General features: G+C 40.1%; 1 protein-coding gene and 1 non-coding gene across 2 annotated transcripts; both read right to left on the bottom strand.

Annotated features, from left to right (window-relative positions):
- Window positions 1–12,905: 12,905 nt before the first annotated feature.
- Window positions 12,906–13,012, bottom strand: LOC112088306. Its single transcript, XR_002900469.1, has one exon. It is a non-coding gene; the product is annotated as a small nucleolar RNA R71 (small nucleolar RNA).
- A 9,370-nt stretch (window positions 13,013–22,382) lies between these two features.
- LOC112088232 lies at window positions 22,383–24,420 on the bottom strand. The gene is made up of 3 exons (XM_024158524.1): window positions 23,945–24,420; window positions 22,863–23,860; window positions 22,383–22,785 (listed from the first exon to the last, which is right to left on the bottom strand). The coding sequence occupies exons 2-3, from the start codon at window positions 23,792–23,794 to the stop codon at window positions 22,761–22,763; spliced, it is 957 nt and encodes a 318-aa protein (XP_024014292.1). The 5' UTR covers window positions 23,795–23,860; window positions 23,945–24,420; the 3' UTR covers window positions 22,383–22,760.
- Window positions 24,421–25,715: the final 1,295 nt, after the last annotated feature.

Here is a 25,715-nt window from a genome sequence, read left to right as displayed (position 1 = left end):
ATAGGGTAAAAATATATTTTTGCAGTCGAAACTCATTCTAAAGCTGACACTTAAGCGAAACACTGTAAAAATTGATGTGACCGTGACATGTAAGCAAATCACTGCACAAATAAGTATATAGATACTAACAGTCATTTGAATCTTTCGGACGTCGTACTATAACTAATGTTATTCTACACAGTTAGATATTAGAAGCTCACATAATTAACTTTTTTCCTATTTTACTCAGGGCTTTAAGCTCTCTCTCCCCACTGGTGTTGTGTAGATGATGACCTGAGAATGATTAGACTCATTTAAGGGTTTAATAATCGGCAAAGTCAAACCAATATGTTCATCCTATACAGCACTATTTTTTTTTCTCTCTCTTCAATCTCCCTCCTTAATCCATCAGTTATCATCTCCAACTCAGTTTCCTTCTTCTCTAATTCAAATGCTTTACATATTTTTCTAATCCAAAACTCAAAACTTCTAGCTTCTTTTTTTTCGACTTTACTTCCGAGACATTTTTTCAATATTGGCTCCAACCATCTAGTTATGTGTGAACCCTTCACTTGAGGGATGATGCTCAAAGTTTCAAATGCATCAGCTGTAAATATCATTGGCTTATCTAGATTTTTTCTCGCAGTGAGTTCTCCATCATTAGTTTTTTCTATTGCATGAAGTAAATAAAAAAATAATTACTAATAAACAAAATGTTGTGAATCAAGCTAAAGAAAACAATAAATAAGATAGAGAAATCGCAAATTGAGGCAAATACCCATTTAGGATTTTTTTATTAATTGTGTGAATAAATAATTATAAATCTTAAACTTTGTATTTATAGCCTCAAAAACCCGACTCTCAAACCCACTAGATAAAAGAAAACCTAAATCAAGCCCAATAAGAAAAGTCTGTTACATTTTTCAGCTCGTTCTAGTATGGCCTCTTTCGAATACTTTGTCACTTAGAAACAAAAATCTTCAGACAAAGAATCTCCATAAAAAGTCACCTACAAACTCCAATCACTTCCGGGGGGATTTCTTCTTCTTCAGCATTTGAAGACATGGAGCAAATCCAAGCAATGCTTGAACTTCTCCACAGTAACATGCTTGGTCAACATATCAGCTGCATTCTCTGACGTGTGCACCTTCTCCAACAAGACTTCCCCAGATGCATATAACTCTCTGTTTTCATAAAATCTGACATGAATGTGTTTCGTCTTGGCATGATATACCGGGTTCTTGGCTAGAGATAACGCACTCTGACTGTCGCTGTATAGCTGAACTCCACCTTGATCAACATCCAATTATGTCACAAGTCCCTTAACCCAAAGTGACTCCTTATCTGCTTCTCCCATTGCCATATACTCAGCTTCTGTGGTAGACATTGCCACAACAGATTGCAGCACAGATCTTCAACAAATAGGACCTCCAGCAAGAGTAAAGACATACCCTGTAGTAGACCTTCTGTTGTCTAGATCACCAGCATAATCTGAATCCACATATCCCACAACTGAGCCACACTCTTGACCACCTAACATAAGCCCAAGATCGCTTGTACCATTTAAGTATCTGAAAATCCATTTGACGGCTTTCTAGTGTTCTCTTCCAGGATTGGACATGTACTTGCTCACTTGACTAACCGCCTGTGCTAAATCAGGTCTAGTGCACACCATAACATACATCAAACAGCCAACTGCACTTGCATAAGGGACCTTCGACATATCTCTGATCTCTTGATCAGACTTAGGACACTGCATAGCTGAAAGTGAGAAGTGCATCGCCAAAGGTGTAGACACTATCTTTGCATCTTTCATGTCAAAACTGTCTACAATCTTCTGAATATTGCTCTTTTGAGAAAGCCACAATCTCCTAGAGCTTCTTTCTCTGCAAATTTCCATCCCAAATATCATCTTTGCAGCACCAAGATCCTTCATATCGAACTCTTTCTTCAATAACTCTTTCAGCTTATCAATATCCTCCATATCTCTCGCAGCAATGAGCATATCATCAACATAAAGCAGTAGGTATATGGGAGAATGGTCGTCCAGATACATTACATAGATGCAGCAGTCATACTCACAGCTTGTGTAGCCAATCTTCACCATGTAGGAGTCAAAACGTTTGTACCATTGCCTAGGAGCCTGCTTCAATCCATACAATGACTTCTTAAGTCTGCACACAAGGTTCTCCTCTCCTGGTTTCACAAACCCTTCTGGTTGCTCTATATAGATCTCTTCATCCAGATCTCCATGAAGAAATGCTGTCTTTACATCCATTTGATCAAGATGAAAATCCGAACTCGCTACCAAACCCAGCACAGCCCTAATAGAAGTGTGCCTCACCACAGGGGAGAATATTTTTTCATAATCAACCCCTTTCCTCTGTGAGTAACCCTTTTCCACCAATCTTGCCATGTACTTAACTGGTTCCTTTTCAGACATCCCATGTTTTACTTTGAAACCCCACTTGCATCCTATCACCCTCTTGCCTTTTGGTAAAGGCGTTAGATCCCATGTTTGATTTCTGTCCAGGCTCTCATTCTCTTCTGTCATAGCTCCAATCCAGAAATATTTCTCAAGACTTGAGATAGCCTCTCTAAAGTTTGCTGGATCACCGGAACCAACCATCAGAGCATAACTCGTCATATCTTCAAACCCCAATCTTTCAGGCGGCTTAATGATGCGTCTTGGTCTTTGAAGTGCCAAACTCTCCTCTGCTTTTCCATGCTGAACGTTTTGCTCCACCTCAACAGGTTGTCCATCATGTCCTCCTGCTAGTCTAGTCTCACTAGACTCTTCCTGTGATGTACCAGAATCCGTTTCAGTCTCAATGATCACAGGAACTCGATCTGATCTCGCCTGCTGCACCATACATTGCTCATCAAAGACCACATCTCGACTGAATACCCTCTTCTTATCAACAGGATCATATAGCTTGAAGCCTTCACACATTTACAAAAACCAGAAATATGCACTTCTTAGATTTTGAATCCAGTTTTGATCTTTTGTCACTTGGAACCAGCATGTAAGCTGGACATCCAAATATCTTCAAGTTTGACAGATCAATATCTGTCCCAGTTCAAATCTCTTCAGCGATCTTCCCTTCTAAGAAACTCCTAGGCGACCTATTGATGAGATACACCGCCTGCCTCTGCCGAGAACTGCTTAGGAAGCCCTGCATTCAACCTCAAACACCTTGCTTTTTCTACAATAGTTTGGTTCATCCTCTCATTGACGCCGTTTTACTGTGGTGTTTTCCTGACAGTGAAGTGTCTTTGAATGACATTATTCTCACAAAACTTCTAGAACTCCCCGTCAATATACTCCGTGTTATTATCTGATCTCAGATACTTAACCTTCTTCTCTACCTGATTTTCGACTTCAGCCTTCCAAACCTTAAAGTTGGCAAAAACTTCAGATTTCTGCTTTAAAAACTTCAGGTATCATCAAAGAGACAAAGTCGAATCGTCGAAACAGCTTGATCATGCATATCATCCCAATCTTTCTTCTCGATCTTATCCGGCTTCTTCTCTAACAGCACCTTCTTCATACCCTGTTGTGTCAGCAAATCCTTGACTCGACTTTGCCACAGACCGAAATTCCCTTTTTCATCGAACCTTGGAACATCGAACTTAAGAGAACTTCCCTTTGTCATGACAACGTTTCGTGAAAAAACCTAGAGCTCTGATACCACTTGTTGTGAATCAAGCTAAAGAAAGCAATAACAAGAGAGAGAAATCGCAAATTAAGGCAAATACCTGTTTAGGGTTTTCGTATTAATTGTGTGAATAAATAATTACAAATCCTAAGTCTTGTATTTATAGCCCCAAAATCTGACTCCCAAACCCTAAACTAATTCTCTCACACCCTTCTAAATTGTTTAACCTCTTTTATTTTTTAATAAGTTCATACAGTAGTTAGTTTTTTGTCTAAAATATATAGAAGAATGATCAAAATCGAATAAGTTCGTACAATACTTCAAAAAACTACGTCTAAAATACATAGAACACTGATCAAAAGATCTCAACTATTTAAATTAAATTATTTGGATACTAATATGTTTTTATCTATTATCTTCTACATTATTTTCACGATCATGTCTTCAAACATTAATATGTAAAATACACTAACAAACAAATATATTCAACAATAGAGAATAAAAAATGGAAAACTGTCATAAAAACCCCAAACTTACCCATTTCAGCCATTTAAAACATGGACTCTTTCGTGGACTGTTTATAGCACCATCTTTTTGTTGACTTTACAAATAAAGCATGATGTTATGTTGCGTAAACTAAATTGGTCACAACGTTAACTTGCTTAATGGGGTTAATAACCGTTAATAATCCGTTTAAACCAAAACAACGTCGTCTCATATCTCTTCTTAAAACATAAAAATCACGAGAAACCCCCAATTTTATAAACCCTAATTTTTGATTCTATCCCCAAATCGATTTCTCTATCCCGAAATCGCCTTTTCCTCCTTCTTCAATTCAAACTTCTCTTTATTCTCAAGTCGATATCAGCCAAGGTCGTGTTCTTCTCCTTCTTCGAGAACCTATTTATTCTTCTTCTTCATAGATGAGTTCCAGCTCGGGAAATTCTGTGAAGTATGGTGGATATGGTGACTGTGTTGTAACCCGTCGATTTCCTTCGAAGTGCGTTTGTGGGTTAGATGTGACTATGTATACATCAAAAACAAGTGAAAATCCAGGAAGACCGTTCTTCTGTTGTCCAACCAAACGAAATGTAAGTTCTGGTTCAGATTTCTTTTGTTATTTGATTTGAATATATTTACAAATGTTATTCATTTATGTGTTAGGATCACTTGTTCAAGTGGCTCAAGGATTGCGTGTGTGAGGAGGTTGAAGATGCTTTACCAAAATTAAGAGGAATTGAAACTGAGATTACTAATGGCAAAGCTGCGTTTGAAGAGTTAGAGGCTATGATTTAACAATTGAGAGAAGATGTGATTTGTAGCAAAAAAGAAATCTGGCATTGCAAAGTGATGATCAAGACATGCTTTGTGTGCCTTTGTTTGATGTTGATTTTTGTTTACGTTCTGTTTGCTAAGCCAAAAGAAGATAAATTTGTTCTTAGTTACTAGTATGGGAAAATGTTTGTCTTCTTAGTGCTGTCTTCTTAGTGTTGTCTTGTTTAGTGTTGTCTTTGTTTGTCTTCGTAGTGTTATGTCTGTGTCATGGAACTTTTGTTATTTCACTCATTGGTAATGAAATTTAGTGCCTTTGTTGCCATTCAACAAAATGAGTCATAAAAGGACAATCTGAGATCCAAAAAAACATAATATAGTTCAAAGATCCAAACTGACTCACAAAATAACATAACATCCAAGAGTCATAACAAAAGCCAACATAGTTCCATTACAAGAAAAACACCGTTTTACAACGGCCAAAACCGTCGTAAGTTCGTTGTAATAAGTTCGTTGTAATAGCCCTATTACAACGAATTAGCGACGGTTTCCAAATCGTCGTAAACCCATCATCGTAAAAGGTTATTCGTCGTAAAATCGTCGTATAATCTAGGACGGTTTATATTCGTCGTAACATCGACGTAAAAGAATCGTCGTAAACGCGTCGTAAGGCTTACGACGACTTTACATTGATTTGCCTCGATTTGGTTGTCAGCGTAACTGTCGTAAACTCGTCGTTAAAAGCCGACGTACGTTCGCCGTATAATATACGACAAAAGTTTAGTCATAATTCAATCGTAAATTTTTTTTCTATTCGTCGTAAAATCGTCGTAAAACTCGGACGTATATTCGTCGTATTAAACGTCGTATAATATATGACGAATATTTGGTCGTAATTTGGTCGTACGCGTTACGACGAATATACGACGATTTAATAAATTAATAATAAATATATTACGACAATTATACGACATTTTTTATAAATAAATTCTTTTAATTAAAATTTAAATAGAAAAAAAAAATTATTTACAATTTAAATTTTAACTAAAATTCAAAATAAAAAAATTAAAATAATTACAAAAAAACCTAAAGATCTAAACCTAAACTAATGTCGTCGATCCCGTCATCGTCCTGCTCCCCATCCTGCTCCACATGTTCCTTGCCGGATCTTCGGTTGGAGGCTTTCAGTGCCTGATCCTCGGGTCTTCGGTTGGAGGCTTCCGGAGCCTGATCCCTGACTTTAGGAGGATCAATCCCGAGAGACCGGAACATCTCCTCGTCCGTCTGCACCGGTGCTTGCCTCCTAGAAGATGAAGCAAATGACCCAACAACTCCAGCTGCCCGCAATCTGTCCAACTGCGCCATGAGCAATGGGTTATCGGCCCCCATAATCTCGAAGAGACCGTACAACTGGTCGATCTTCGTCTCATACTGAGTCCGCATCTGATGGATCTCCTGGCGGATAAGTGGATCCACTGCCCGAACATGACCAGTCGCCGTAGCGAGTGGGGTATCACGGATGGATCCCATCCCTAAAACTCAGCCCTTCTTCTTAGGGGCAACCTGAAAATATGTAGAAAATTTATGTAAAAATGTACAATATAAAGTTAAAATTACACTAATTAGGAAAAAAATAGACTTACCTCTTCGAAGATCTGGTCCATCTCCGCCACCGTCAGCGTCGGGGTTGTTTGGACCGAGCTACCTCCGGGAGACGTCGGAGGTGCCTGCTGAGTGAGCTGCGTCTGCCGCTCCTCGATCCGCGCACAGGCGGCGTTGTAGATCTCCTCCGCCCTAAGATCTGTGAATTCGCCGTTCTTCTTCTTTTGGGTCTCGGCAAAGACCTTCGTCATCGGAGGAAGTTCTCCCCCATTTTCTTCGACCTACAAAATCACAGTGAAATTATTAATAAGACAAATAAGAGTTAATTATTTAAAATCAAAAACTCATTAATTAAAATTTACCATCATAAGTCATCTCCCGGCGAAAGGAATCTGACTGGAAGTGTGCGGGATGTTTTTTCAATTTCCCGCATCATCAGTAGTGTTCCTGAAAAATATAGTAATTAGAATTATAAATAATTAAACCTATATAATATTATAATTTAAACACTATTTTAATTTAATTTACAAAAATACCTGGATGTGGAACACTTGGCGGCAGTAGTCTGGTTGTGCGGGGTCAACCAATATTGCACCAGACTCTGCCAGACGGTATCGGCTATTGGCGCCGGCTTGGCCTTGTTGCCGTCGACCTCCCACTTCCGCTTCCAGTCGGAAACGGTGTTGTTGAGGCGGAACTTGACCTTCTCTTTGAAGGCCACCTCCACACGTCCGTGTGTGGAAGTTTTCCAATGTCAGTTTTGCTAGAAAAAATAAACAAAGAGTTAGTAATTATTGTAAAAAATAAAAAATAATAATATAAATCATAATTTTAAATAACTTACCGCGAAACACTTGAACCAAGTGTCAAGAGTAGCCTGATCCAGCTTCTTCCAGCTGGTATGGGGTTGTACGAAAAATCCCTTGATGATGTCGGCAACGTTACAACCGACTACGTTGTCGGTCGTAAACCTAGTCAGTATAAAAAAAAATAGTTAGATATTACAATTAATTATAAATATTAATCTTTTTAAAAAAAATTTGAAAAATAAAAAATTTGCACCAAAATGTCCACAGGGCTCGATCCGGATCGAGTTTCTTCATACTCTCACGATCCGGTTGGCGTAGAAGATCTTGAACCGTAAATTGGGCATACAGTTCAGGCTGTATCGGGGCTGCGGCTGGTGTTGGAGCTGCTGGTTCGGCTGGTGGTGGTGGAGGCGGTGCAGGCTGTGGTACAACGACCAGTTGCAAAACCGTTCGTTGTGTTCCCGAGAATTCCGGGATGACGGACCCTGTAGCTGAGGCGGATGGAGCGGTACCGTCCGGATCTACCATCTCCCGGTAGTGAATAATCTATAAAATTAAATAAAACATAATTACTAATTATATAATTTATTTCTAAATTCTGGGCCTATCTAAATGCTGAATCTAACTAAATCCCCTAATTATATCTATCTAAGGATTAAAATTTAAATGAAATATAAATTATAATGAAAAACTTTTTTTAAAAAAAACTTACAAATTAAGGCTGGAGAGGAGGGAGAGGAGGGAGAGCTAGAGAGAGAGAGAGTTTTTGTAGAGAAAGAGAGAGAAGTGAGGAATGAGCGACGAAGGAGGAAAACTCGCGTCCCTTATATAGATTTTGTGATCGTCGTAACGTTACGACGATTTTACGACGATTTGGTTGTATAACCATCATACCAGTGCATGACACGACATGTGTCTTGTTCACAGCGTTTGAGCATTTCGACGGTTTTACAACGAATGTTCATTAAACCGTCGTAAAACCGTCGTAATAGACTAATATTTATAACTTCGTACCTCGGATCTGGAGCCAATCTAGCGGCTGGTAGATGTATGATCATCATCAACGTTACGACGGTTTAACGACGGTTTAATGAACACTCGTCGTAAAACCGTCATAATGTTACGTCCTTTGTACGACGGTTTTACGATATTTTTAAAAAAATGTTATCAAACCCTAAATCTTACAAAAGGCTTATTGCATAAAGAACAACACAAAGCTTATTTTATACCAACATATAACAATAGGTTCATAACTTTACATGTATGACGGATTTAGTACATGAGATAACAAATATTTAAATAATCTTATGTAATATATAACATTTTACTTAACATTTACAAAAACATGCATGAACTTGTAAATATGTATGTTTTTTTTTTGAAATTTCAGATTTTGATCATATTGAATACTTTTCATATAAAACAAGATAACATATCAAAAACATTTGGGTAATAGCTAAAAACCAATCAGATATAAAAGATTCAAAATCTTGGATTTCAAGCTTACGACGATTTTACGACGGTTTTTTGAACGCGTCGTAAAATCGTCGTAAAATCGTCGTAAACGTACGATGATTTTACGACGGATGGTCGTAAAATCGTCGTAATACTTAAACCCTATTAATTCAGGGTATAAAACCTAAACTTTGGGTTTAGGGTTCACAAAAATCATCGTCAAATCAATATTTTTATCATTAAAAAAATTCAAACAAACACAGTTACAAATTACATAATAACAAACATTCACTAAAAACATGCATGAAAATCAATCAGATTCATCTTCTTCTATTACTTTGTCACCATCACCGTCGTCTTCCGCCAAATCGTCATCATCGGTTTCAGCAAACTCATCATCACCTTCTTCTTCTGTATCATCGGGAAGATTTCCAACTTGCCTATTCTGAGAGTCAATTAAGAAAATCTCCTCATCAACATCTGGTTCAGTCAGATCTACGCAAGTGTCCTGTTGCAGTGGAACATCCTCAACCCCTACAATCTTGCCCCTCGGAGCCACTTTAACTACTGCTAACCATGAGATTCCTGTTGATCGAACTCGGGGGTATGGCAGAAATATTATCTGTTCTGCTTGAGAAGCTAATATAAATGGCTTAAACCTGTTGTACCGTCGTGATTTTTTCACGTCAACAACTCCAAACTTGTTTAGACGTACCCCTCTTCCAACAGTTGGATCAAACCAATCACATTTGAAGAGAACAGTTTTCAGCCTTAACAATCCATGATACTCCACTTCAATTATTTCTTGCAGAACTCCATAAAATCCTATTTCACGCCTCACACAAACTCCATAGTTAGTTGTCGCCCGCTTTGCACCGTGACGGTATGTGTAAAAAACATAGCCCCGAGTGAAAAACATGGAGGTTGTTAATATTTTTGCCATCGGACCTAGTAGTAACTCATGGAACCATGTTGGAAATTCATCCGGATCATTCGGGTCCACCTAATCAGAAAAAATCTTGCTTTAATTTCTTGATTTTGCAAATATGCAAAATAAACATATTTGTTGGATATATATCAAAGTCTTTTAATTTATATTTTATACGTACTTGCGCTTTTAACCACTGGGCATAGTGTTGATCTTTACGATTATTGATTTCAGTTTCAGAAACCCCAGAGATGCATTCTTTAACCTCATCACGAATGTGCTGAAAAAACAACTAATAATTAATTAAGAGTGACAGATATATATATACTGTATACGTATATATATATATATATATTCTTCTTCTGGAAAAAGTACCTCTTGTACGAACTCTTCGCAATTTAGCAGGATATACGTATGTGCACTGTGATAATCTTTTTCATTGGACCACCAAATTTCCTTTAGTTTTCCACTAAGACGTCTGATCGGCGAGTATATGTCAGGTACACCCTCAACTGCATGTTTGGCCAACTCATCCATCATCGTATCGACAAGTAACTCTTTTGCGTGTTCATACTTTTGGTGCAAAATAGTATGAAGTGAAGTGCGAAGTCTCTTGCGCCAAACTTCCCGCCAAAATTGAACCTTCCACTTTAGCTAGGGTTTTGGCTTTACCCTTAAGATGCTTCATGAAACGTTCGAACGGATACATCCACCTGTACTGAACTGGTCCACCGAGCTCTGCTTCGTGAGGGAGATGAACAGGAAGATGTTCCATAACATCAAAAATGATGGCGGGAAGATTTTTTCCAAATTGCCCAACAAGATTGGAATATTCGATGCCAGTTGTGCTATTACATCAACTGATAATGTTCGTGTACTAAGATCCAAAAAAAAAAGCACCAATGCCTCCAACAGCTTCATGGACATTTTTGGGCAAGAGTTCGGCAAATGCAAATGGAAATAATCGTTGCATAAACACGTGGCAGTCATGGCTTTTCATCCCTGAAAACTTTACCCCCTTCTCAACAGATTTAGAAATATTAGAAACATACCTATTAGGAAATTTAACGTTAGATGAAACCCATTTGAACAATGCTGACTTTTGATCTGCACTCAACCGAAATACAGGAACTGGTGCTTTCCCGTTTTTCAGTATATGCAACTCACTTCTCTTGCATAAATCAGGCAAGTCCAATCTTGACTTACCATTGTCTTTTGTTCTTCCCGTTACGTTCATAACTGTATGCATGATGTTATCAAAAAAGTTTTTCTCAATGTGCATGACATCAAGATTTTGTCTGAGCAGATGATCTTTCCAATAGGGTAGTTGATGAGTGGAGATTTTGACTCATTCTAACTTGTGTTTACTAATTGTTTTAGGAGTTTTTTGGAGTCTTTTCAGGAAGTTTCAGGTGACTTAGAAGCCTTATCAAAGGATTGGAGTGTTTAGGAGGCATTGGAGCAAAAAGAGATGAATTTGAGCAATAAGGAGCTATTTCACACGTTTTTGGAGAAATCATCCCCGGAGCACCTGCTCCCGGTTTGGACCCTTCGTAGAGCACCTGCTCCAGACGGGAGAAAAATAAGGAAATCGACTTTTACCTAATTTTGGGAGGAGAAAGAGAATAAAAAAGCCCACAGCCGCCTGTGTTTTAGAATGACGTTTTTCTACAGACTTTCTACGCTTTCTTTTTACAATTTTCCTGAACCATAGAGTTTTTACTTGTAAACTTTTGGGAGAAGAAATCTGCTACACTTTGAGAAGAATTCTGAACCCTATTATCTCTTCTGCGATTTTAATTCATGAATTCCTTTCCATCTGTTTCTGTGTTTCTTTTCTCCATGTCTGAGTAGATCTCTTAGCTAGATTAAAGCGTTCAAAGGATTTCATGAGTTAGAGGATTAGATGCAGATAGGGCTTGATATCTATTGTCTTCACCATTGTTAGACTTAATGCTTAGGTTGAATTGATCACTCAATCTGCGATTTTAGGTTAATCTATTCATCAAAAGTGTAATAGGTTGCTAGAATAAACATTGGTGAGCGATTTGTCCTTAGCCAACGACAGTTGAAGTTAAGGCAAATTGTGAACAGATCAAACCTGCTAGCTAATGCTTGTCTGCAATTTTCTAGGTTCAAACGACAGTTTAGGATTTAGGTTGTTAGACAAAGTTATCGAGATCACGACAGTGGATCGATAAGCTTTTCTGTTTGAGTTCGAGACTTGCGTTACACTTGTGCCCTGAATAGTCATCTGGTTCTTATCTCTGAAATTCCTGCGAATTGCTTTGGTCTAGTGCTTGTTTTAATTTGAATTTAAATCGTTGTTTGCCATTCTGTTACTTTTTAGTTTTCAAAACAAACCATCTTTCGTCTTAGCTTTAATTCAATCCTCACAAATTCATAGAGTAACACTGGTCCTCTGGATTTCGAATCCTTTATATTACAACTACATCACTGTTCTATTGCAGTAGAAACTAGGAGCACATCCAGTCTGAACCAAATTTTGGCGCCGTTGCCGGGGACCAATTCGTTACCTTTGATTTTTGGTTTGAATTTCAGACTAAGGCTTTACTAATTTTTCTCTCTTGTTCTCTTGTCTGTGTGTGTTTCAGGTGTATGTCAAACATATCCACAAGGAGCAACTGCACCGATCTTGTTTCTTTATCGAACACCGATCTAGCAAGAGTCGAGCGAGAAAACAGACGTCAAAGGCCTATTCAAGCCAACATGGGCGATCAAGGCAACAATGGCAACATGGCTGTCGAGGTTCAACAGCTTCGACAGCAATTGGAGCAGCTGCAAAAGACGCAGCAAGACAGGGAGCAGCCACAACCTGCTATTGGAGACAAGGACAGTCCGCATGCTTACTATCACAACAGGGCTGCGATTGCTCCTCCAACCATTCAGAGGCAAGACTTTGAGATCAAACCTCAGCTGATCTCATTGGTGAAGCAGCACCTCTTTCATGGGCTTCCTGCTGAGATTCCGATGGACCACATCGAGAATTTTGAGGAGATTTGCAGCACGACTGGATCAAATGGGATACCAGCCGATTTCTTGAAGTGCAAGCTTTTTCCATTCTCACTTGCGGACAAAGCTTTGCGCTGGCTGAAGTCATTACCACCTGGGTCATTGACTACATGGGAAGAGTGCAGATCAGCGTTTTTGGACCATTTCTACACTAAGGCAAAAACTGCAGCTCTGAAGAACAAGATCTCGTCGTTTAAACAGCAACCTGGTGAAGCTTTCTGCGAAGCTTGGGAGAGGTACAAGGAGTACCGAAGAGAGTGCCCTCACCATGGGTTCTCTGATGAGCAGATTCTGTCAACCTTTTATGATGGTGTCAACTGGGATTACAGGAATGCTTTGAATGCAGCTAGCAATGGCGATTTCATGACTAAGTCCAAAGAAGCTGCTTATGAGTTGATTGAGAACTTAGCTGCAAGCTCCAGCAATAAATCTCAAGAGTATGACAGGTCTAGCAAATCAGTTCATAGTGTGGAGTTGAGCAAAATCGATGAGCTTACAGCAAAAGTGAATCTGCTGTTGAGAGAGAACCAGAGATCTGTGCATTTTGCTGATGAGGTTGGTGATGCACCTCTTGCTCAAGAGTTTGTAGATGCAGAGAATAATGATCGGATGGAGGTAAATTTCGGGAATGGACAAGGGTATGTGCAGAATCGCAGTTTCAACAACTTCAGAAGCCACCCGAATTTATCCTACAGAAGCAACAACGTTGAGAACCCTCAGGATCAGGTCTATCCGCAGCAAGGAGTGCAGAATCAGTCAGGATTTCAGAAGAACTTCTCCAGCAACTTCCAAGGAAAGCAGTTCATCACCAATCAGAATCGATTTCAAGGTGGAAATCAGCCGAAGTTGCCTTTCACAAGTCTACTGCCTTCTTCGAGTTCCTCGAATAACTCGCAGGATGAGCTGAAAAACTTGATGCAACAGCTGCTGGTTAATCAGCAAAAGTCTTCCATGGAGATTAATGCCAAAGTGGACACCATGTACAATGATTTGAATGGCAAGTATGAGGCTGTGTGGACTCATGTGAAGAAGCTGGATGTTCAGGTAGCTCAGACTGCAGAAGCTGTGAAGAGATCACCTGGAACTCTCCCTGGAAAAGGTGAAAACCCCAGGAATGAGTTTGTGAATGCTATTGAGCTTAAAAGTGGGAAGACTCTACATGCTGCACCAACAAGCTCTGTCTCAGAAAAGAGGAAGAAAAAGGACGTGGAGCACCTGCTCCAAGAAGAGGAACCAGCTCATGACGTAAAAAAGACGAAGGAGCACTCTTCCTCCATCGGAGCACCTGCTCCAAAAGCTGGAGCACCTGCTCTAGACGTAGATTTGACGAGGGAGCACCCTGAGCCAACGAGGGAGCACCTGCTCCAGCCACCTGCCCCAGCAAACATTCCTGCAAGAGTTTACACGCCTAAGGTACCTTACCCAGTTCCACCAAAGAAGTCTCGCAAAGACTTAGAGGATGCAAAGTGCAGGGAGATGCTGAAGGATTTGACTGTAAAACTCCCTCTAGCTGATGCTGTTCAGATGATACCAGCCCTTAAAAGATACATGAAGGGGTTGGTGTCTGGGAGAGCTGTTGAGGAAGAAAGTGTCATGATGGTTTCGAAGGAGTGCAGTGCTGTGCTTCAGAACAAAGTGCTGAAGAAGAGAAGTGATCCAGGAAGGTTTGTTCTCTCAGTTAGGATTGGGAATGTACTTTTTGCAAAGTCTCTCTGCGATCTAGGTTCAAGTGTGAATCTGATGCCTTACTCTGTAGCCAAGCGATTAGGTTACACCAGATTCAAACCGACGAAAATCTCGCTGGTATTTGCTGATAGATCAACCAAATTCCCTGTTGGTATACTTGAGGATCTGCATGTTCAGATAGGTGATACACTCATTCCAGCAGATTTTGTGGTTCTGGAGCTTGACGAGGAACCCAAGGATCCTTTGATATTGGGTCGATCCTTCTTATGCACAGCTGGTGCAATCATAGATGTGAAAGAAGGAGTGATAGATCTCCAGCTGGGAGATATGGTGGTGCGATTTGAGATGAATAAACTCTTCAAGAAACCAATGCTGGACGGACAGACATTTGTCATAGATGATGGTTCAGGCATTGCTGAAGAGGTTGCTGAAGAGGTTTTGGCCATCGATCCTCTCGAAGTTGCACTCACCAAAGCTGAAGGAGAACATGGGTATTTGAGTGAAGAAGCCGATGGGTTTGCAAAAATGCTGAATGCAAGCACGAGGATGCAAAGGCAGGTGGCTTACATGAGCTTAGAAGGCAAGGAGAGCTCACCTGCAGAAAAGGCCGACGGAGCACCTGCTCTGAATCCTGGAGCACCTGCTCCCGACGGTTTGATCGATGGACCTTGGAGCGAATTGAGAGCTCCGAAGCTTGAGCTCAAACCCCTTCCTGTGGGGCTCAGGTACGCGTTTCTAGGACCCAATTCGACATTCCCTGTGATAGTAAACTCTGAATTAAACAATGTAGAGATTGCCTTGCTTCTTTGTGAAATTAGAAAGTATAGGAAAGCTATAGGATATTCACTAGATGACATTCCAGGGATTTCTCCTAATCTTTGCATGCATAGAATACATCTAGAAGATGAATCAATGACTTCTGTAGAACATCAGAGGAGGTTAAACCCGAATCTACAAGATGTTGTAAAGAAAGAGATAATGAAACTTCTAGAAGCTGGTGTGATCTATGCAATTTCAGATAGTAATTGGGTTAGTCCGGTTCATGTAGTTCCTAAGAAAGGTGGCATCACTGTGATAAAAAATGATAGGAATGAATTGATACCAACTAGAACTGTTACTGGGCATCGAATGTGCATAGATTACAGGAAATTGAATGCTGCAACTCGCAAAGATCATTATCCTTTACCATTTATCGATCAGATGCTTGAACGCTTGGCTAACCATCCTTATTACTGTTTCTTAGATGGTTATTCAGGTTTCTTTCAGATCCCAATCCACCCGGATGACCAGGAGAAGACGACATTCACATGTCCTTATGGCACCTTTGCATATCGCAGAATGCCATTTGGCTTGTGTAATGCTCCAGCAACATTCCAACGCTGCATGATGTCGATTTTCACTGACCTGATTGAAGACATAATGGAAGTTTTCATGGACGATTTTTCTGTCTATGGAAGCTCCTTTTCTGTCTGTTTGTCTAATCTGTGCAGGGTCTTGCAGCGGTGTGAGGAGAAGCATCTGGTGCTTAACTGGGAGAAATGCCATTTCATGGTAAGAGATGGGATCGTGCTGGGACACAAAATCTCAGAGAAAGGGATCGAGGTGGACAGGGCAAAGATCGAGGTGATGACGAGTCTGCAGCCACCAACATCAGTCAAGGGGGTTCGCAGTTTTCTGGGCCATGCAGGTTTTTACAGACGCTTCATCAAAGATTTCTCGAAGATTGCCAGGCCCCTGACGCAGCTGCTGTGCAAGGATGTGAAATTCGAGTTTGATGATGCATGTTTGGAGGCATTTCACAGGATAAAAGGAGCTTTGGTCAGCGCTCCTATTGTCCAGCCACCAGATTGGGAACTACCTTTTGAGGTCATGACCGATGCTAGTGATTATGCAGTGGGAGCAGTGCTAGGACAGAGGAAAGAAAAGAGGCTCCACGTCATCTATTATGCTAGCCGAACACTCGACGAGGCTCAGTGCAGATATGCCACAACTGAAAAGGAGCTTCTTGCAGTGGTTTATGCTTTTGAGAAGTTCAGGTCCTACCTTGTTGGGTCGAAAGTTGTTGTTCACACAGACCATGCAGCTCTGAAATACCTCTTGACGAAGAAGGATGCCAAGCCAAGGCTCCTTCGATGGATCCTTTTGCTGCAGGAGTTTGATTTGGAGATTAAAGACAAAAAAGGGATTGATAATGGTGTTGCAGACCACATGTCGAGGCTGAGGATAGATGATGACATTCCACTAAATGACAGCCTTCCTGATGAACAAGTTTACGCCATAGAAGTTTCTGGGTTCGACGAGCACCTGCTCCCCACCGGAGCACCTGCTCTGACGAGTTTTTGCAACCAAGTTGACATAGATCGGCATTCTGATTTCCCATGGTTTGGAGAGATTGCAAATTACCTTGCTGCAGAGCAGGAACCTGCAGGTTTTGTGGGAAACAAAAAGAAGAAGTTTCTAAAGGATGTGAGGCACTACTTTTGGGACGAGCCTTATTTATATAGGCATTGCTCTGATGGAATCTTCAGAAGATGTGTAGCTGACGAGGAGATACCAGGAGTGTTGTTTCATTGCCATGGATCCTCTTATGCAGGTCACTTCGCCACCTTCAAGACTGTGTCGAAAATTCTCCAAGCTGGGTATTGGTGGCCGACGATGTTCCGAGATGCAGCGAGTTTTATCTCCAGGTGTGACACATGTCAGAGACAAGGGAACATCAGCAGGAGGAATGAGATGCCTCAGAATTTCATCTTGGAAGTAGAGATTTTCGATGTGTGGGGTATAGACTTCATGGGACCTTTTCCACCATCTTATGGGAATGAGTATATTCATCTTGGAAGTAGAGATTTTCGATGTGTGGGGTATAGACTTCATGGGACCTTTTCCACCATCTTATGGGAATGAGTATATTCTGGTGGCAGTTGACTATGTATCAAAGTTTGGTGTGCCGCGAGTGGTGATTAGCGATGGAGGCTCTCACTTCATCAACAAAGTCTTTGAAAACTTGTTGAGGAAGAATGGTGTAAGGCATAAAGTGGCGACCCCATACCATCCTCAGACGAGTGGGCAAGTTGAGGTTTCCAACAGGGAAATCAAGAACATTCTGCAGAAGACTGTGAGCACCACAAGGAAGGATTGGGCAGTGAAGCTTGATGATGCTCTTTGGGCATACAGAACAGCTTACAAAACACCTTTGGGGACTACACCATTCCACTTGGTGTATGGAAAAGCATGTCATCTTCCAGTGGAACTTGAGTACAAAGCTGCTTGGGCAGTGAAGCTGCTGAATTTCGATGCAAAGAGTGCTCAGCAGAGGAGAGTAATGCAGTTACATGAGCTGGAGGAAATTAGGCACCTGGCCTATGAAAACTCGAAGATTTACAAAGAGAGGACAAAAGCTTTTCATGACAAGAGGATCCTCAACAGAAGCTTTGCACCAAACGATCCGGTATTGCTCTTTAACTCTAGATTGAAATTGTTTCCAGGGAAGCTGAGATCGAGATGGTCTGGACCATTCACCATCAAGGAGGTTCGACCATATGGAGCTGTAGTGTTGCTGGACACTAAAGGAGGCGAGTTTGTTGTCAATGGACAGAGGTTGAAACCATACCTTGCTGGTCCAAATATCACACAAGGTGAATCAGTCACCTTAAGCGATCCTCCTCAAGCCTAAATGGCTTTCCAAGTCAAGCTAATGACTTAAAACAAGCGCTTGGTGGGAGGCAACCCACCGGTAAGAGTCTCTAACTTTGTGTCTTTTATTCTTAGCTACTAACTTTGTTTTTAAGTTCTTTGTTTTTCAAAAAAAAAAAAAAAAAAAAAGAGATAAAGCAGGTAGAGAGGTTTTCAGCGATGGAGGTGAAAAGAAGAAGAAGGAGGGACCAACCCACCGGAGCACCCTGCTCTAGTTTGAAGCACCTGCTCGGCCAGGGTGTCTGGCGCTTCCAGGTAAGTTTTTAAGGGAAAATTGGGGTTTTAATGGGAACTCAGGGGCTAGTGTGCAAATTTTAACAAAACATTTATTTTACACAGAATTTTACCCTACCTGAGTTTACCCTTCCTTTTTTTTTTTTAAAACCCCGACCCATAAACACCTCCTCCTTCCTCCTTTCTTCTTCGCCATACTTGATACTTGAGCTCAAAACCCAAATTTTTCATATCCACATTCACCGCAGGGAGATGAGGAGCTGCTTGACTACGTTTCAGCTGATGCTGGTGAGTTCGATTTAGCTCCTATCTCTGATGATCCTGATGATGCAGAGTTTCGGAGGTGGATGGTCGCGTCTACAAAGAAGAACAACAGCCTCATGAAGAGGTTGTTGCAGATGCTTACCAGTGGATGTCGTAGCAGAACAGCGACCGCAGCCAGTTCTCCGGAGAGGCACCCGAGACGCCGACGTCGCACTGGTGGATCTGGTAGTGAGAGCCCGGAGGACACCACCACTCACTGACCGCTAGTAACATCTCTCTACCACCATTGTATTATCCGCTTTGGTTTCTTTTCTTTTATTTGTTTCGACAAGATTTTTCTCTGCTCCTATTTGTACACCAGGGACGGTGTATAATAAGTTCGGGGGAGGATCTTGTCATCTTTTGTTTCTTGTGTTTTTCTTGAGTCAGTTTTAGTTTGTTTCTTTGAGTTATTTTGTTTCTTTGAGTCAGTTAGTTATATGAGTCAAGTCAAAGCTTGTGGGAATGAGGACCAATTCTATGATGATTTCAGACCATTTGTGAATCTTGACCATCTTCTTCTAGTGATTATTGCTGCAGAATCATCTAGATCGACTAATGGAAAATCCAAAGACAAAGCAGTAGTCTAGAGGAGCCCAAAATTCTTGACACATCCGATGAGCCTGAGCTAATTTCTCAGCTCTTCATTTTCCTCATCGATCAGGTTAGTGCTCATAGAGCTTGACTCCTCATTCTTACCTGACAAATAAAGACCTGTGTGATAGATTTGGTATTCCTCTCTCATGTTCTAAGCATTGTTTCAGGCTGTTTCTAAAAAAAAAATGATCAAAAGGCAGAAAAGATTGATATGATTTTCTTTTAGAAGTAAAGGGTTAGGAAAATTTCCAAGGATCCCATTATTTTACTTCTAAAGTGGAATGATCACACAAGGGATGGAAGCGAGGGGTAGGAAAATTTCCTGTGACCCCATTATTCGCCTACACCTTTGATATATGATGAGGGGACAAACCGGGGATTCGGTGGCAATCACCATCAATACTCGCGTCTTTGAACCTTGTTATATGTGCCGAAAAAAAAAAAAAAAAAAAAAAAAAAAAAAAAAAAAGAACGAAACAGCTTGAAAAGTGAATAAGTCCGGGGGAGAGGAAAGGTACTTTTGTGTAGTATGGTCAATTTGTTGAGGTATAAGTATGGGAACGAGTCTAGAAGGTCCTTAGCACTGGTTTTTTCGATGAGACTCAGCGATGATGGGACATGGATGATGTTATGAAATTGAGGGACTAACCTGGAAAGCTGCAGCGTCTACGGAGAAGTACATGGAGGTTAGAGTTTTGATTGATTTTGCAGCAGATTGTCACATGCCTTGGTCAGGTTTACGGTCTTTTGAGTTTTGCGAGTTCCCAGCTTTATCCAGTCATTCTTTTGGAGTTGAATTTGAGTTTGTTTGAGGACAAACAAGGATTCAAGTTCGGGGGAGTTGATGAGTGGAGATTTTGACTCATTCTAACTTGTGTTTACTAATTGTTTTAGGAGTTTTTTGGAGTCTTTTCAGGAAGTTTCAGGTGACTTAGAAGCCTTATCAAAGGATTGGAGTGTTTAGGAGGCATTGGAGCAAAAAGAGATGAATTTGAGCAATAAGGAGCTATTTCATACGTTTTTGGAGAAATCATCCCCGGAGCACCTGCTCCCGGTTTGGACCCTTCGTAGAGCACCTGCTCCAGACGGGAGAAAAATAAGGAAATCGACTTTTACCTAATTTTGGGAGGAGAAAGAGAATAAAAAAGCCCACAGCCGCCTGTGTTTTAGAATGACGTTTTTCTACAGACTTTCTACGCTTTCTTTTTACAATTTTCCTGAACCATAGAGTTTTTACTTGTAAACTTTTGGGAGAAGAAATCTGCTACACTTTGAGAAGAATTCTGAACCCTATTATCTCTTCTGCGATTTTAATTCATGAATTCCTTTCCATCTGTTTCTGTGTTTCTTTTCTCCATGTCTGAGTAGATCTCTTAGCTAGATTAAAGCGTTCAAAGGATTTCATGAGTTAGAGGATTAGATGCAGATAGGGCTTGATATCTATTGTCTTCACCATTGTTAGACTTAATGCTTAGGTTGAATTGATCACTCAATCTGCGATTTTAGGTTAATCTATTCATCAAAAGTGTAATAGGTTGCTAGAATAAACATTGGTGAGCGATTTGTCCTTAGCCAACGACAGTTGAAGTTAAGGCAAATTGTGAACAGATCAAACCTGCTAGCTAATGCTTGTCTGCAATTTTCTAGGTTCAAACGACAGTTTAGGATTTAGGTTGTTAGACAAAGTTATCGAGATCACGACAGTGGATCGATAAGCTTTTCTGTTTGAGTTCGAGACTTGCGTTACACTTGTGCCCTGAATAGTCATCTGGTTCTTATCTCTGAAATTCCTGCGAATTGCTTTGGTCTAGTGCTTGTTTTAATTTGAATTTAAATCGTTGTTTGCCATTCTGTTACTTTTTAGTTTTCAAAACAAACCATCTTTCGTCTTAGCTTTAATTCAATCCTCACAAATTCATAGAGTAACACTGGTCCTCTGGATTTCGAATCCTTTATATTACAACTACATCACTGTTCTATTGCAGTAGAAACTAGGAGCACATCCAGTCTGAACCAGTAGTTGCCAAAAGATACTTTTCTTGTGCCAATTATAATGAACTCCATAACCTTCAGGCATATTTGCAGGAGTGTGCCAGTTTCCCGCGTTTCATGAAATGCATCACTCACCATCTCATGCATTCTATCATGATCTATACTTTGGTCAGATTGATACTGATTAGGCTGATGACCATAATTCGATTCATCAAAATCAACATGACTTTGATAACTACTACTATTACCAGCATTCCCATGAGTATTACTGCCATATCCTTCTCCATGTAGATACTAAACAAAATATTGTGGCATAAACCCTCTATTTAATAAATGCGTCCACACAATTTTGGTTAGTGTATACCTCGTATTCTTGCATTTCAAACAAGGACAAAACATCTTCCCATTATCTTTCGTTCTCTCCATATTTGTGGCCTGATACATGAATATTACTACCCCGTTCTTAAATTCTTCTGTCAACGCCCCATCTGAATCTTTACGCATATACATCCAGCTTCTTAGCTCGTATATAGACATCTTAAAATAAACTCAAAATACAATCTCTTTTTATTAATTAGACAATAAAAGAGACGGTTTCTTGTGTCACGTGTAGTCACGTGAATGGAGTAAACCTTTTAATATTATTGATTCTTTTTTTCAAAGAATAACTACTAATTCGGGTTTCCAGCAATGGACAACCCAATATATCAGGATTTACAACACTATACTAAGGTTTAAGAGACCTAAAATGGATCTCCAGGATGTTGATGCTCTTATGTTTGAATGATGATGTGTTGTGAATGAAAGAAGGAATGAAGATGTATTTATAACAAAATTTCGGACTTTACGACGCTTTTACGATGATTTTTTACATCGTTTTTACATTCAACATTCATATTACGATGATTTTACGTCGATTATGCGATAAAATATTTTATCGACATTAGTTAGGTAAACATGTTTTAAATGTTTTTCACCTACCTTCTTTGTCGACGTAAAATCGTCGTAACTGTACATCGGATATAGATCGTCGTATATTTGTCGTAATGTTACATCCAATTTACGACGATTTTGCAATTAATATCAAATCTCTCTTTATCGATGTATAATCGTCGTAAAGCGTCGTAAATTATACGTCGAAGTTACGACGATATTTTTTTCAACGTAAAATCGTCGTACAATCTATATTTGCGACGATTTTTAAACCGTCGTAACGAACTGTTGGAAAACGATTGTTTTCTTGTAGTGTTCAAAGACAACAAAATAACAAACGAGACACACAGTTTAAAGACAACAAAAAGTTCCTAATTCCCGAGAGTCTTAACAAAAGCCAACATACAAGATGTTAACATCCAAGCCATGATCTCCATCCTTCTGATCCAAGTTGTGATCCTTGTTGTCCTTGCCATTGGTCTTGTGCTGCTTGTTGTGTTTGGGAGCCAAGTCCTTGTGATGGTTGTTGCGAGTGGGATCCTTGTGCTTGTCCTTGTGATGGCTGTTGGGATTGGGATCCTTGTCCTAGTGGAAACACTGAAGCTTGTTCCTAGTTCAAATTACATGAAAGAGTCACATAACACAAAAAATATAGTTTTAAAAAAAACAAACACAAAGAAACCAAACCTGATCTTCTTTCCTAGGTCGACCTCGTGGTCTCTTTTGTGGACTCTCCACAAAAGCATTCTTGCAACCAACTTATTGTGCCCTTCTTGCTTGCAGTTTGAGCATGTCATGATTCTTCTTTTGCAAGACAGTTTTTTCTTGCTTGAGGAAGCAGCTGTTTCATTTCTTCCTTTCTTTCTAGCATAGTTACTCGGTCTTCCAGGATTCCCTCTTCTCCAAGGTGGAGGTAAGACAGGAAGCTTGTTCAATCTAGGCCATAATGGCATCCCTTGTACAGGCTTAATACCATCCTTATAGGTTTCTAGCCACATTCTGGTTGTGTAGAAGTCGTTCACATAAGATTCAACCTTTTCTTGTTTTCCTATGATAACACATGCGGCATGAGCACAAGGGATCCCAATCATCTGCCACTTCATGCAACCACAAGTTTCATCATTCATGTTCACTGAATACCCAACACCATTCAGCTCTACCTCGTGAAAGTTATTTCTAGCCATGTGTCTGATGCAATGCTGTGAGCTAGCTATGCTTTTTTCTATCTCGTTGTGTGCTCTCTTGGTGAATCTACTCTTCAACCTATCTGCAATGATAGATCTCTTTGCATTACGCACCATACACTGCCTCCTTACATCCTCTAGCAAATCTAGTAAAGGCTTCTTCCTTGCTTGCCGAATTGTTCTATTAAATGACTCACTCAGATTGTTGAGAATGTCATTGCAGAATGATCCAGTCCTAAACAACGCTCTAGACCATGATGGGGGGGGGGGGGGGGGGGGGGGGTTGGTAGCTTGTAGGGAAGAATAAGCTAAAGGATTGTACCTCCTTAGTGCTTCCATATTGTCGGTATACTCTCCTATGGTGTAGCTCCGAGCTATCTTCCAAAACAGACGTTGAAGTTCTTGATCATGGCTCTCTTTCTTCCAATTATCCATTATGTGTCTTGCACACTGTCTATGTTCTGCTTGTGGAAGTGTTTCATGGATAGCCTTAACTAAACCCTGAAAAAACATACATCAAACATACATCATTTAGCCATCTATTAAATAATAACGATGATTGAAATTTGAGTCAATGATACTAACCCTTTGTTTATCGGATATGATTGCCACTTTTCTTCCATCACCAAGATCCAAACTTGCAGAGAGAAGTTTCACAAACCATAGCCAATGACATAATTCTCAACTTCTACCACTGCCCAAGCGATGGGAACTATCCTATTATCTCCATCTCTACCAACCGCAGCTAGAAGATGACCTTTTATATCCCATTTCAAAAAAGCTCCATCTAATCCTATAATTGGTCTACATGTTTGTTTCCAAGAATCACATTGTGCTCCAAAACAGATAAATAGATGGTAAAACCTTTGTTTGCTTCCTATTGTTGGCCCTGGAATAGTCTCGATCTCAAACTTAGTGTCTTTATTCTGCTTAAACACCTCGGCTTGATAATCCCAAATCCGTGAAAAATGGAGTTCATGACTAGCTCTTCGTTCTTTGATCACTTTCGTCTTTGCCTTTCCACACTGCTCTTCAGTGACTTCTAGATTGTAAACTGCCTTAATCTCAGCAGCCATCTCCTTTTTTGTAAGCTTGGGATTCACTCTCAACTTTTCCGAGAATAACCAAGCAATTGTTGATCTCTTCAACAGCTTGATGTACCCTGATCTGACGCATATATGCTTATTGAAATATACCTTGATTTGCATCTTATGTTTCCTCCTCTCATAAGAGCAATAAACTCTCCACGGACAATCATCATCAGTGTCACTACACTTTGCACCTACCCTCTTAGATTGAGACCTATAAAACTCAATGTCATATCGCGTTTTCAGAGAATATCTCAGAACTGTATGTCTTTCCCAGTGCTAACTACTCCTTTGGATGTTCATCATCTCTTCGCTCAACTATAAGCTCTGTCTCGTCACTGTCTTCGTCTTCGTCGTACTATGACTTAGGATCTGGAATTTTCTCGTCATCCCAAATATCGTCACCACTATCCCCATCACTCTCTGCTTCCTCATCCATGGCAGCCTCTAGAAAGTCTTCTTCCAAATTTCCTTCTTTTGCAACACCCAAACCATTATCCTCGTCTTCTTCAGCTGCATTATCAGGTGCATCATCAACCCCATCAAAATCATCATCATTCTGAATTGGGCCGTCATCTTCACTCTCACACTCACGCTCTGAATTTTTCTCTGTGCTCTGACCTTGATTTTGCTCTGTGCTCTGAGCTTGATTTTTCTCTGGGCTCTGACCTTGTGTACGGGGTGGAGATTGAATTGGAGGTCGCTCTCGAACTTTCAGTGTAATCAAATCACCATCACCGCCGAGATTAGTTGCCTCTTCGTTTCCAGGTGCATCATCAACCAAATCAACCCGCCGAGTGTTGGAACGAGTACGAGTAGGAAGCTTCTTTGTTTTCCTTTTATGCATTTTGGTCGATATCGACTTGAGAATGAAGAGAAGTTTGAATCGAAGAAGGAGAAAAAGGCGATTTAGGGATAGAGAAATCGATTTGGGGATAGAATCGAAAATTAGGGTTCATAAATTGGGAGTTTCTCGTGATTTTTATGTTTTAAGAAGAGATATGAGACGGTGTCGTTTTGGTTTAAACGGATTATTAACGATATTAACCCCGTTAATTCAACCCGTTAAGCAAGTTAACGTTGTGACCAACTTAGTTTAGTCAATATAACATCGTGTTTTAATTGTAAAGTCAACAAAAAGATAGTGCTTTAAACAGTCCACGAAAGAGTCCATGCTTTAAATGGCTGAATAAATTCAGAGTTTTTATGACATTTTTCCCAATAAAAAACAAATAAATTCAAATTATTACTAGATCTTTAAACAATCA

Source organism: Eutrema salsugineum, unplaced genomic scaffold (assembly GCF_000478725.1).
Source record: "Eutrema salsugineum unplaced genomic scaffold, Eutsalg1_0 scaffold_15, whole genome shotgun sequence".
NCBI classification, from domain to species: Eukaryota; Viridiplantae; Streptophyta; class Magnoliopsida; order Brassicales; family Brassicaceae; genus Eutrema; species Eutrema salsugineum.
The sequence above is the reverse complement of the archived record's forward strand: the minus strand, read 5'-3'. Positions and strand labels throughout refer to the sequence as shown.

Bases quoted from the DNA above. Each gene is read 5' to 3' on its own strand.
- LOC112088232 (XM_024158524.1), bottom strand. From the start codon at position 23,794: ATGGATAATTGGAAGAAAGAGAGCCATGATCAAGAACTTCAACGTCTG. The intron at 22,786-22,862 runs GTTTGGTTTCTT...AATTTGAACTAG, and splicing joins GACCTAGGAAAGAAGATCAG to GAACAAGCTTCAGTGTTTCC.